At 39.6% G+C, this 14,310-nt stretch overlaps 1 protein-coding gene across 1 annotated transcript; it reads left to right on the top strand.

Annotated features, from left to right (window-relative positions):
* The first annotated feature begins 7,248 nt into the window (after positions 1-7,248).
* On the top strand, positions 7,249-13,533 carry aldoab (aldolase a, fructose-bisphosphate, b). Its single transcript, NM_001303882.1, is given in 7 exon segments — positions 7,249-7,310; positions 8,890-9,001; positions 9,965-10,231; positions 10,385-10,545; positions 12,021-12,279; positions 12,672-12,871; positions 13,132-13,533. Coding segments are annotated over 6 exon segments (1,092 nt in total). The 5' UTR covers positions 7,249-7,310; the 3' UTR covers positions 13,225-13,533.
* Positions 13,534-14,310: the final 777 nt, after the last annotated feature.

The following is a 14,310-nucleotide window of genomic DNA, read 5'->3' as shown; positions in this document are numbered from 1 at the left end:
GGTATTTGCCTAGGGGGAATCCTTGACCGGCACCAGCGGACTAGAGGGTTACTCGTAAATCAGTAAATCTATATAAACCTTTTGTGTCTATCTGTTGTTTGTCCAGACATTGTGACTCCTCAGGAGTTGAGTCGGTTACGCATGTGAGGGAGGACAGCCTGTCCCTTTGTTTGAAGCCCAGGACATGTGATGGAACAAGGGGGATTGTGTTATATTGACATACATCTTACCACACCCCTTTTTCCCCTTTAAGTATTGACGATTGTCCTGTATTAATTTAGAGATTATTCACTGTTACTCTGTAACCTGTGTGCTCCCTCCTTGCAAGAATATGTCTCAAAGCTTTAGGGGCGTAGCCCAATTAATTTGAATCTGAACTATGAATCTGCACACACCCCTCTCAGTCAACATGTCACCTGGGGCCACCGTGATTCCCTGACCCCCAGTGGTTGGGTCATGAAAAATGATTCTCCTGTATCATTAACCTTCCTTTCCGCAGAGTTGGACAGTTTGGATAATGCTTCCCCAGCACAATTGACTTGTCCAAGCTATTGATGTGCTTTATTTCAAAGTCAAATTCTGCCATCTGGGCTCATCACCGTTGCTCTGTTGATTTTAGGTTTGTATTTTCCAAATATTTTTGTGGGCTGTGAACACATTTCTGAGAGTTTATGTCTATTCAATTTTTAGCGATAACCCACTTAGCTAAATGCTCCAGTTTGAATGTTCTATAGTTTTTCCATTGCATTCTGACCCTCTCTGTCTTCTGCTTGCATTCCCCACTATTATCTCTTTTCAGTCTTGTTATTGGCTAAAGATAGCACACAGGCTGTTGAAACTGCAGTCTGTTTTCAACCGGAAAGACTGCATCAGATCTGGGTAGGCCAAGTTTGGTGCTGTTCCTAGCCTAACATTAAGGCTAACTCTTCGCATGTCTCATCCCAGATGTAAGGAACGATTATTTTTTTCACCTTCTTTTTGGCTTTTGTAGTGCTTATGTAGTGGTGCAGCGGTATGAGAGATTTGGCTCCTACTTCCTGTAGTAGCTCAGGAACCCCAGAGGTTGTTGGATGTCATGTTGCCATTGTGGTGTGGGCCAGAAATCAGAAATAGGCACAAACCAAAGTCAAATATTTTACACGTTTTTAATTCAGTGCTTGGAGGAAAACAAACAACAGAACCAGATCCATATAGGTATGTATTGTATATAAATCTATTGTTTTGAAACGCACAAACTAACAAGTCCCTTAACTCTACAAAAAACGGTCATCAATTCACCTTCCTTCACAACTAGATGTACATAGAACTCCGTAGACAATCGGGCACTAAGAAAAACGATAACCAACTCTTCGGCAGGCACCTCTCTTTTCATTTGCCGCTCATGTCATCCGCGCCATTCACAGTACAAACATGCGAGAGTAAAAGTTTATACATTTTAGTTTATACATTTTATTAAATTAAGTTTATTAATTGAGTTGCCTCTGCTCTTTCTGTTCTTGACTCAGCCCCACCAAATGAATGTATGTACAGTGAAACTGTCCTTTTTATTCTCCCCATGGCCCATATCTTTCAATGCAGAATTTATGTAACTAATACATTTTGTTGTTTCATTGTTATAAGAAAAATAGCACCTAATATCCAATTGATGGGAGGAGTATATTGTGTTTCTTGACATTGATATTAGTCTAATTGTTAGGTTCTGTTAGGTTTCTTTTCGTTTTGTGCTTCTGTTTTTGTACATAGCCTGTTTTGTTTTTGTCTTTTGTTTCTGAACATGCCCTGTCCCTTTGGTTCCGATTGTTTTCACCTGTTTGTCATTTAGTCCTCGTTAGCTCCCTATATAGTCGCCCTCTTCTGTTAGCCCTTTGTCAGTCATTGTGTTTTATGCTTGGTTTATGTCCGTCCCTGCCTCCAGTCCGTGTTTTTGTCCTGCCGGCCTCTTTTTCTACCTTTTTCTTGTTTTGATTTTACCCGCCTCTGTTCCACCATTAAATCCTTTATTTGTCCATCAAGTCTGGGCTTGGGTCCTGCTTTAAGGATTATCGTGACACATGTGATGTTGAAACTGTAGACTGAATATATTTGTATGTGGAAGTAGTGGTTAGCTTGTTGGTGAGACAGTGTGCTGGATTCATTATTTTGCTTCCTTCTCAGTCACGCTGCCAGAACTGTTTGTGGCACTCAAGAAACAGATGGCTCTGTATGTACAGTGGATATAAAAAGCCTACACACCCCTGTTAAAATGCCAGGTTCTTGTGATGTGAAAGAATGAGACAAACAAATAATGTCAGGCCTTTTTCCACCTTTTAATGTGACCTATAACCCGAACAACTCAACTGAAAAACAAACTAAAATCTTTGAGGTGGAAAAATAAAAAACTCACAATAACCTGGTTGCATAAGTGTGCACTCCCATAAACTAATACTTTGTTGAAGCACCTTTTGATTTTATTACAGCACTCAGTCTTTTTGGGCAGGAGTCTATTAGCATGGCACATCTTGACGTGAACTTCATCTTCAGCTTTCTAACGGACGCCTGAAGGTTTTGTGCCAAAATTGCCTGGTATTTGGAACTGTTCATAATTCCCTCCACCCTGACTAAGGCCTCGGTTAGTCAGGGTGAAGAAAAACAGCCCCAAAGCATGATGCTGCCTCCACCATGCTTCACTGTGGGTATGGTGTTCTTTGGGTTGCAGTGTTGTTTTTGCACCAAACATACCTTTTGGAATTATGGCCAAATTTCAACCTTGGTTTCATCAGATCATAACACATTTTCCCACTTGCTTTTGGGGGACTTGATGTGTTTTTACAAACTTCAGCCGGGCTTCAATGTTTTGCTTTGTAAGAAAAAGCTTCCGTCTTGGCACCCTACCCCATAGCCTATTCATATGAAAAATACGGGAGGTTGTTGGCACGTGTTGTCACACAGCCAGTACATGCCAGAAATTCCTGCAGTTCCTTTAATGTTGCTGTAGGCCTCTTGGAAGCCTCCATGACCAGTTTTCTTCTTGTCTTTTCATCAATTTTGGAGGGACGTCCAGTTCTTGGTTATGTCTCTGTTGTGCCATATTTTCTCCACTTGATAATGACTGTCTTCACTGTGTTCCATGGTATATCTAATGCTTTGGAAAAAATTTTGTACCCTTCTCCTGACAGATATCTTTCAATGAGATCCCTCTGATGCTTTGGAAGCTCTCTGCGGACCATGGGGATGCAACTAAGAAAATGTCAGGAAAATCCTACTAGAACAGCTGAACTTTATTTGTGATTATGGCAGGTGTGTAATTACTTCTATTTAACATGAGTTTGAATGTGATTGGTTAATTCTGAATGCAGCCACATCCCCCGTTATAAGAGAGTTATTGTAAGGTTTTTATTTTTCATTTTTCCCCCTCGAAGATTTCAGTTTGTTTTTCAATTGAATTGTTCACCTTATAGGTCACATTAAAAGTGGAAAAAGGTCTGACAAGATTATCTTTGTCTCATTCTTTTACATCACAAAAACCTGGCATTTTAACAGGGGTGTGTATACTTTTATATCCACTGTACCTTATATAGCATCTGCCATACCTGCCGCATCACCTGTTGGATCTGCTTGCGGACCTGCCATAATAGCTGCTAGACTGACAAAATAACCTGCCAGACCTGACAGAGCTGCTGTACTACCTAATGGAACTGATGGAGCTGCCATACTTCCTGACAGAGCTGATGAAGAATATATATACTAGCTGACATAACTCACTCAGCTGACAAAGCTGAAAAAGACTAGCTAAAGATCCCAACATCTCTCTGCGTTTGATTTTCAGCTGATTGGAGCCACAAAAGACTTGTGGGTACGCATTCCATAAAGGACATTAGTGCGGCAATTGCACTTAAAACTAGCGCGCATGGAACAGTAGTAGGCTGGTATTCAAACTTTCATATGGATCCATCATTGAGTGGATGGACTTAATTAACGTGGAAAGCTGTATTTACTTTGCATGCAACACATTCAGAATTTCTTTTTCATGAGGTCGGCTAATGCAAAGATTGTATTGACAACATCCCTGGTGCTTCTACAAATGCTACTGTTACAGCATCTCATGATGGCAAGTATTATGACAGAGACTGACTATGCAAATAAAAAGCCAAAGCTCAGATTAACCCCAAAAAAATATAATATTTGATATGGGCAAAAGAACACAGACACTGGACAGAGGAATATTGGAAAAAAAGTGTTATGGACAGACAATTCTAAGTTTGAGGTGTTTCGGATCATAGAAAATAACATTTGTGAGACACCGACTGAGTAAAAAGATGCTGGAGGAGTGCTTGATGCTATCTGTCAAGCATGGTGGAGGCAATGTGATTTATACAGAGTAAAAGGGATCTTGAAGAAGGAAGGCTGTTGATGATTTCCTCCTGCAACAGGACATTGACCCAAAGCACAGCTCAAAACTATGCAATAACTATTTAGGGTAGAAGAAGTCAGCTAATATTCTTTCTATAATAGAGTGGCTCACACAGTCACCAGATCTCAACCCTATTGAGCTGCTGTGAGAGATGATATGTAAAAAATGCCCATCATGCCAATCCAAATTGTGGGCAGCACTTCAGGAAGCATGGGGTGAAATCTCTACTCATGTCCTCAACAAATTGACAAGTGGAATGTACAGTTGTGCTCAAATGTTTGCATTCTCTTGGAGAATTGGTAATATATGTACCATTTGTAAAGAAAACATGAGTGAGCAGGCGAAACAGTGGGGGTGGTATTATGTTCACTATAGGCCTTGTTGACCCCTCTCCAAACATAGCTCTTAGGGTTTAGACCATAAAGCTCTATTTTGGACTCTGCACTGTAATTACAGTGTGCCAGAAGCTGTGAGGCGTGTCAAGGTGTTATCAAGCATAAGGTAACCAGGCTTATTTGTGGCATTGGCGCAGTAAAGGCTTCTTTCTGGCAACTCGACGATGCAGTTAATTTTTGTTCAAGTATTGTTGTATTGTGCTCCTTGAAACAACCACACCTTCTTTTTCCAGAGCAGCCTGTATTTCTCCTGAGGTTACCTGTGAGGTTTTCTTTGTATCCCAAAGGATTGGGCAGTTTTGGTTTAAATCTTTCTTGGTCTACCTGACCTTGGCTTGGTATCAAGAGATCCCAGAATTTACCAGTACTTAAAATGTGATTGAACACTACTGACTGGCCTTTGCAAGTCTTTGGATATCTTTTTATATCCTTTTTCATCTTTATAACATTCCATTACCTTGTTATGCAGGTCTTTTGACAGTTATTTTCTGCTCCCCATGGCTCAGTATCTAGCCTGCACAGTGTATCCACGTGAGAGCTAACAAACTCATGGACTATTTATACACAGACACTAATTGCAATTTAAAAAGCCACAGGTCTGAGAAATTAATCTTTAATTGCCATTTTCACCTGCGTGTGTCACCTTGTGTGTCTGTAACAAGGCCAAACATTTAAAGGTATGTACAATTTTGATCATGCCCATTTGGGTGGTTTCTGTTCTCATTATGATTTAAAAATGATTTAAAAGTCATATTTTCAAAATCAATGCCAAAATGTCACAATTTCTGCCAGGGTATGCAAATTTATGAGCACCACTATATTTATGCATATGTTATATTTTATTTAAAATGACCAAGACTAGACAAAATAAAAAAGTATTCCAAAATGAACACTGCCTAAATCAAAATCTCCACCTATTTTGAATTAAAAAGCTATTATTGCATATTGCATTGAAGGTGCATGCTGATATTGAGTGTTTTATTTTCTTGTTAGAAGTAATCATGTCAAGTTTAAATGTGTAACTAATTATGAGGCAGACCATATGCGCTGGGAGATTACATTTAATAGACAGAACTAAGACATTACAAAACTGAAACAAACACATGAAAACAGAACAAAGACATGAGAGGCACAAGAATGTACTTAAATAATAATGGAGAGATAATGTTTCTTCACTAGTACTTATGTCAGACTTGACAAAATGTAAGACAATGCTAAAGATGATACGGTTAATACTGCAATCAGCAAAACTTTGTCTGATTTTTACTTTGTAAACTCTGTTTCCGTTTTCAGCATATCCAGCATGTGTCATAGCTGTTGACACCTCAGCAAACTCACAACAAGTTTCCATGGTAAAACTGAAGTTAACACAAGTGCCATTTCACAGTAGACATGCAGCATTTCACAATCCTAAAGATACATGACATGAGCTGTCTGATGTCACATTTTGAGTTGCACTGGCATTTGGCCAACAGAGGATACACATGACAAAACAGTATACATAAAAAATATATATCTTAAAAAAACGCAAATGTTAAAGAATCTGAAAGGTAAATAGACTTGTGGTGAGACAAGTAAAATGTTTGCATGCACATATAGAACAAATATTTCCAAGACATCACCTGACACAGTCTTGCCGCAGAAAAGGCCACAGAAAGGTCAAGCAAAGGTCAAGGATCCTCACACAGTGTTGCCATGACTGGATTGGATTTCTGTTATCGCATGCTCTCTGTGCTTGTGTGCCCTAAGGGTTAACTTATTAATATTATCACGCAAAACAAAGCGTACTGATAGGTGAACAGTTTCTAAAAAAAAATTGATGGAGGAAAAGGATTCACAATTTGAAATGTTGTATTATTATTATTCCTTCATGCTGTTTTCAAATGCCAAAGATGGAAATCAGATATTCAGGCCATCTAATACATTTTGACACCCAGAGTTTGCGAAACAGCAAGGAATTTGGATTAAATCTGGTGCATTGCTTAAAAGAAATAGAAGTAGAAGTCATTGCTACGCAAACCAGTGGATAGAAATTAGAGTGCATTAACAGACAACAATTCCCTACCAAATGTAAAATATGGTGCTGGATTTTTTGTCAATGTCAACGTCTTCAACTTGACTAGGTCATTGCCACTGCTAGGGTGTTAACACCTGGCCGCAAGTCAACTAAGAAATGCACATTTTCTCATGTCACCCCAGTATTATTGTTATATTACTGTTTAGTGTAACCACTCTCTCCAGTTCTCTTCCCCCATCCCTGTCTCACCTTCTGCCCATCCCCCACCAAATCAGTTCTTGCCCTTTTCCCTGATAGCACGGGAAGCCTAGCTGCATTTGTCTGGGCCTTTTTTTTTAAAGTCACAGCCTTCTCCGGTTGCGTACTGTTCTAATTTTAGACATGCAGCTGAAATGTGAGGGGTCACAATGGAAGGATAAATAGTGGTGCAGGAACGCCAGGAGGTTGTCGCAGATTTGATTTTGATCTTCTCCCCTCTCTTCTCCCAGCTCCTCTCCAACTTTCCAAGGTAACTACATCAGAGGAGAATATTCTATTTATTTTCCAACACTTATATTTTACTTTTTATATGATATATGAAAAACTCATGTATTTAATTTAAATCTGGATTAAAAATGTATTTCAAGCTCTATTTAAATGTACTTTATATTTCAAAATATCACTTGTACGATATGAGTGTGATGTAACATTGAGAGAGCACTAAAAACATCTTGGTGTTGGTGTTTTAAATTGGGACTACAAGGGCAAATGCACAAATTTTAGAAGGATTCTTGTTATATGAGCAGTGGTGCATCAATGCTCATCAAAATCTTCTAAATGCATTTGACACACCTCCATACTTAATACATTCATGCTGTATATACAGCTCCGGAAGAAGTTAAGAGACCACTGCACCTTTTTCTTTCCTTTCCCAAATAGTGGAAAAGGAAGGTTTTGAGTGAGGGACAGAAGGGTCAAAATTAAGAGACCACTGCAAATCGAACGCTTCTGTTTCCTTTTCAAATTTTTTGGAAAGAAAAGATAAAGGTGCAGTGGTCTCTTAATTTTTTCCGGAGTTGTATGTCTTGAAATGCTCACTCATTTGCACACCATAATGGCATGTTAGTGGTATTACAATAGATTTTCTTGTAAAAAAATATATAAATCCTATAACCTTTTTTTTCACCACAACTAAGCTTTTTTTTCTTTACACAAGCATGTCATTTTTTTACTCCTGCTCTGCAGTACCGTTTTAATTATTTACTCTCTGAAAGAAGGGCTGCTTTAGCAACAGCTGTCATGTTTCAGTGTTTATATTTAGTTTGACCTACTGGAGAGTGGCACAGTAGCCAGAAGAGTGTGGGACAGAAAAAGTGTCGTTTGAGTGGAGGAGGGCAGTGTAGAGAGCAGGCAAGCAGCCAAAAGAAAGGTCAGGGATAAGAGAGAAGAGAATGAAAAAGGTCATTCACATGCCTATCATGCAAGAGATATCAAAATGCACTATGCTGCAGGCAAGCATAAAGCTTTTAGACAGGCCGACTGACTTATAACAGCGGCAAATGGACGAATAACGGCATTCACACAAGCCTCTTGAATAGACTGGAACATAGACTGGCATCCACAGCTGCACACTACTCTCTGACCAACCTACTGTCAGACAATGTCAGTCAGGTTGGTCTCTGAAACAGCCAGAGAGACAGAAACCCTGACCATAAAGCATGTAAACACTAGTTGCTACAAAAGAGGAAGATAGATCCACCTGCAAAAAGAGGAACATTCAAAAAGACACACATTGTCATCAATATGTGTCTGTTTTACTGTCCATATCTTCCTTTTTCTTTTAACATTTCCACATACTGGTGTCATTTGAAAAGCACAGCTAGACCACTGAAAGCACCCTTTTCATTGCATTTCATGAAATACTTTTTCATTAAGTCTTCTTAAACAAGTCTACTGTTTATAAAAAGTATGTATGTGCTTTCGTGTATCTCAGCGTGTTTCCCTTCAGAACACCTCATGTCAGTGTAAATGATCTTCTGTGTGTATCAATGTTTCTCCCCTCACGTTAACAAGTCCCCCCCTTCTTTCTCATCTTTCTCCGAATGAAGATGCCTCACGCTTACCCCTTCCTCACTCCTGAACAGAAGAAGGAGCTCAGTGACATCGCCCATAAGATCGTCGCCACAGGCAAGGGTATACTTGCCGCTGACGAGTCTACCGGTACGTAGAACACAGCACACAACATGAAAGACAACTGTGTTCATCACATGGTGTGACTACATCAGGTGTAGACTTTACAATGTTTTCTTACTACATCAGGTGTAGACTTTACAATGTTTTCTTACTACAGCAGGTGTAGACTTTACAATGTTTTCTTACTACATCAGGTGTAGACTTTACAATGTTTTCTTACTACAGCAGGTGTAGACTTTACAATGTTTTCTTACTACATCAGGTGTAGACTTTACAATGTTTTCTTACTACAGCAGGTGTAGACTTTACAATGTTTTCTTACTACAAAAGGTGTAGACTTTACAATGTTTTCTTACTACAACAGGTGTAGACTTTACAATGTTTTCTTACTAGAACAGGTGTAGACTTTACAATGTTTTCTTACAAGCACTAATACCAACAATGCAGAATTTAGGAACTTTGAACAATAACAACGTAAATGAAGACAGAAATACCAAGGAGATGTGCATGTATGACTTTGTAGATAGACAAGGTAACTTTCAATTTGTTATTTAGCAGGCCTGGAGGGTCAAAGTTGCAGTAGCAGGGAGAACATTCCAATGCTAGGATGGTTTTACACAGTTTTATGCTTTATTTGATCAAGACAACAGTTAAAGATGGAAAATAGTTTTTCCTCAAAGAACCAGATTCAACCCCCAGCTCTGGCAGTACACGTGCACCGGAGTACACGATGTAATGCAGTGGCCAGACCAAGAGGTTATGCAGCCTGTCATGATGCTCTCTTTAGGTACAGCTGTATACCTTTTGGGAGAATCTTTCCCTGAAAAGAAAGAGGTGCTATTGTAGCCTCCTCAATATGCTATGCTAGTTCCTCAGTGGCACAGAAGCCAAAAAACCTGAAGCTCTCAAGCTGGTCCATTACAGCCCCTTCAAAGGGTCTCCAGGACCCTCTCATCTAATCCTTCACTCTCTTTCTTTCATTCAAAACAGGCAGCGTTGCCAAGCGTTTCCAGAGCATCAATGCTGAGAACACGGAGGAGAACAGGAGGCTCTACCGCCAGCTCCTCTTCACCGCAGATGAGCGTGCCACTCCCTGCATTGGTGGTGTTATCTTCTTCCACGAGACCCTATACCAGAAGACTGATGCCGGCAAGACATTCCCCGAGCACGTCAAGTCCAGGGGCTGGGTTGTAGGCATTAAGGTTGACAAAGGTGTCGTCCCTCTCGCTGGAACCAATGGAGAAACCACCACCCAGGGTGAGAAGAAAGTGGAAGAATTGATGGCTTTCACAACTAATGGACATGCAATGAGATACAATTAACATACAATCACTCAAACATACAATATCCTTTCACACCACCCTGTCATACTCACTTTTTTGTGTGACTTAATCCATCTCTTTACCTTAGGTCTGGATGGCTTGTACGAACGTTGTGCCCAGTACAAGAAGGATGGTTGTGACTTTGCCAAGTGGCGTTGTGTGCTGAAGATTACCTCCACCACCCCCTCAAGCCTGGCTATCAGGGAGAATTGCAATGTCCTGGCCCGTTATGCCAGCATCTGCCAGATGGTAAGAATCCAGACAACAAACAATCTTTTCTGTAGGATTCAGTGGTAGTTGAGGTTAAACTCCTTTGGGTTAAACATTGGCTTAAAATTGTTGATTGTTTACAATTTATATAAACATTGAAATAATCCATGCTCATACATTTTCCAAAATGTATTAGTTGCTAAAGTTAGTATCAAACAAGGCAACACATTTTGTACAGAAACAAACCAGCACTATTACATGAAAGAATTGAAAGATTGTATTAGGAGGCATATCAAATTGTGGGGAATTTTCTGAAAGTACAATTGGTAAATTGAAGTGCGTTCTGATCTTTTTTTAATTCCATTTGTTTACTTGAAAAATAATTCTACATAATGCTAAATATATACTAAAAGAAAGAATATAAAATATTGATTGTTAAATGTTTGGACAATGACACAATTTTCATAATTTTGGCTCTGTATGCCACCACAATGGATTTGAAATGAATCAACCGAAATGCAATTAAAGTGCAGAGTTTCAGCTTTAATTCAAGGGGTTGAACATAAATATTGTATGAAACGTTTAGGAATTGCAACCATTTTCATACACATTCCCCTTATTTCAGGGGCTCAAATGTAATTGGACAAATTAACACAATCATGAATACAATTTTTATTTTTAATACTTCTTTGAGAATCCTTTGCAGGCAATGACTGCTTGATGTCTGGAAAGCATGGACATCACCAAATGTTGGGTTTCCTCCATTATGATGAATTAATGATCCATTCAGAATTCTTCCGGCTGCTTCTGTCTTCTGTCACATCATCAATAAACACTAGCGACCCAGTGCCATTGGAAGCCATGCATGCCCATGCATCACACTGCCTCTACAATGTTTTACAGATGATGTGGTATACTTCGGATCATGAGCCATTTCAAGCCTTCTCCATACTTTTTTCTTCCCATCATTCTGGTACAGGTTGAACTTAGTTTAATCTGTCCAAAGAATGGTGTTCCAGAACTGGAATGGTTTACCTTCTGCTTTACCTTCTTAATTGCTTTACCTTCTTAATTGATGAAGAAATAATGAATGAAAAGCTCACACCTGTCCATGAAACAGCTTTTGGGTCAATTGTCCAATTACTTCTGGTCCCTTGAAAATGAGTGGGCTCCATATTAGAAAGCTGTAATTCCTCAACCCTTCCTCCAATTTGGATGTGAACACCCTCAAATTAAAGCTGTGAAACTGCACTTTAACTGCATATTCATTATTTAACTTGAATATATTCTGGTAAACAGCCAAAATAACAAAACTTGTGGCAGTGTCCAATTATTTCCAGACCTACCTGTATATGTAATAAGTGTATACAAACAATAATTAACCTAAGTGACTTCAGATAAGAGGGTCAACAAAACGACTTAAATAGTACGATGTGTGATCAGTGTTCACGGTCATGGTAAACAATCTCTTGTGTTTGCTAAAATATTCTTTCTTGACCCCTGATTTCTACTAGCATGGCATTGTCCCCATTGTTGAGCCTGAGATCCTTCCTGACGGCGACCATGATCTGAAGCGTACCCAATATGTGACTGAGAAGGTCTTGGCCGCAATGTACAAGGCTCTGTCTGATCACCACGTCTACCTGGAGGGTACCCTCCTGAAGCCCAACATGGTCACTGCTGGACACTCTTGCTCACACAAGTACTCTAACCAGGAGATCGCAATGGCCACCGTCACTGCCCTGCGCCGCACTGTTCCCCCAGCAGTCCCTGGTGAGTGACAAACTGAATTGAACACAATACACAGCACAACACATATGCATATATTTAACACTGGTTTTGGACTTGTTTTGCAGAACAAACCTAGACCCAGAATCTTAATCGGTGTCTGCAAAACCAGCCCTGAATGTTATGACATCTTTTGAGAAATACAAACTCACTCTCCATGACTAGCACAATGTGTAATAAAATGTAACAACTAACTTTTTAAAATCTAATAAAAAAATATATGAATGCAACATTTAAAGTGTTGATCCCATGCTTCATGAACTGAAATAAAAGATCCCAAACATTTTCCATACTTACAAAAATATTTGTTTACCATTTTGGAAAATTCCTGTTAGTGAGCATAAAAAATCCAACCCCTCTTCCCTATTTACCCACAGGCATCACCTTCCTGTCTGGGGGCCAATCTGAGGAGGAAGCGTCCATCAACCTGAACGCAATGAACCAGTGCCCACTGCACAGGCCATGGGCATTGACCTTCTCTTATGGCCGTGCCCTCCAGGCATCAGCCCTGAAGGCATGGGGTGGCAAGCCTGGGAATGGCAAGGCTGCACAGGAGGAGTTCATCAAGAGAGCTCTGGTACAGAAAACAATTCTATTTTCTATTTTATTTTTGTAAATATATTTTGTATGTATACATTTTCCAATATCAAATATTTTGTCTTAAAATATTGTCAAATATTTTGCATATCTTTCATTATTGTTATCTTTCATTCACTTATTAACATCTTGTACCAGGCCACATGTTTTTATTTTATGGTTGTATAGGTAGCCAAAATGTATAATCCGCATTTCATAAGTAAGTTAAGGATTTTCTTATGTTCTTCTGTCCATTCACAGGCCAACAGCCTGGCCTGCCAAGGCAAGTATGTCGCTGCCGGAGGCAGTGTTGCCGCTGGAGAGTCGCTGTTCGTGGCCGACCATGCTTATTAAGAATGGACACTCATCAGCACCCATCTACCCCACCATGTGTAGTGCCAAGTCTTAACATGCCCTTAAGTCTACACCACCATCTGAGACTGGTGGTTTGCTACAGAGAAAGAAATGCAAACCTTTCTTTGGGCTCAGGCTTCAGAGAGAAGATAAAAAAATTAAGTTCTGCCTCCATTCCCTGTTCCCACTATACACCCTTTTTTAGGTGAAGAGATTTCTTGTCATGTTTTTACATAACATTCCTTGGACTGTAACACCTAACTCAGTAAAATGTTTGTACTGAAACCTTGGAATAAAATAGTAATCTACAACATGTTGCTTTGCTTCCTTCCTCACTGCCCCTGATTATTTGCGCAACATCCTGCTCAGATCAACATAACTTCCTCTAAAACAGTTCAGTCAGAAAACACCACGTATTAGTCTAACCATTTACTGGAACATGCACAACCATTTTTACAGGTTTTGACATTAGGTTCTGCTCCTCTGGGGTAACTCACTGCCATCCCATGGTCATGTATACTATTAATAATGATAACAAACCATAATATCATTAATTGCAATCCCCATAGGCAATGAGCAAGGCACACACTCCTTCATGATAAGAAAACACAGAACCAAAATGGTGGAGGCAGGGGTGGTGGGTGGTTTTACATTTGCATGCTAGTAAGACCAGCGCACATCAGACAGTGATTAACCTACCAATTAAATAGTCAGATGGAAATCTGATATTATAAACTGTTGCCATTTTCTATTGTACCCCTTTTATTCTTGTACTGTTTATTTGTATTAACTTTATTTTAATATTGTGTACATAATCTTGGTCAACATTGGTAGTTTATAAAATAAAATAGACTTGGACTTTTGCACTATTGCTTATGTAAAGGACCTTTGTGTAGATATGTACAGTAAACACATAGAAACAGCCGTCTCTCGCCATTGCTCACCATAATTATTTTCCCAACCTAATGGCCATTTTCCACTGCATGGTACCGGCTCAACTACTCGCCTATAGCCTCGACTTTAATCGCTTCATGGGGGACAGTTCTTTAATGTGTTTAAACACCGCCGTGTCCGTAGATGGCGCTG

The sequence above is a fragment of the Esox lucius genome, chromosome 5, assembly GCF_011004845.1.
Source record: "Esox lucius isolate fEsoLuc1 chromosome 5, fEsoLuc1.pri, whole genome shotgun sequence".
In the NCBI taxonomy this organism is placed as follows: Eukaryota; Metazoa; Chordata; class Actinopteri; order Esociformes; family Esocidae; genus Esox; species Esox lucius.
The sequence above is the reverse complement of the archived record's forward strand: the minus strand, read 5'-3'. Positions and strand labels throughout refer to the sequence as shown.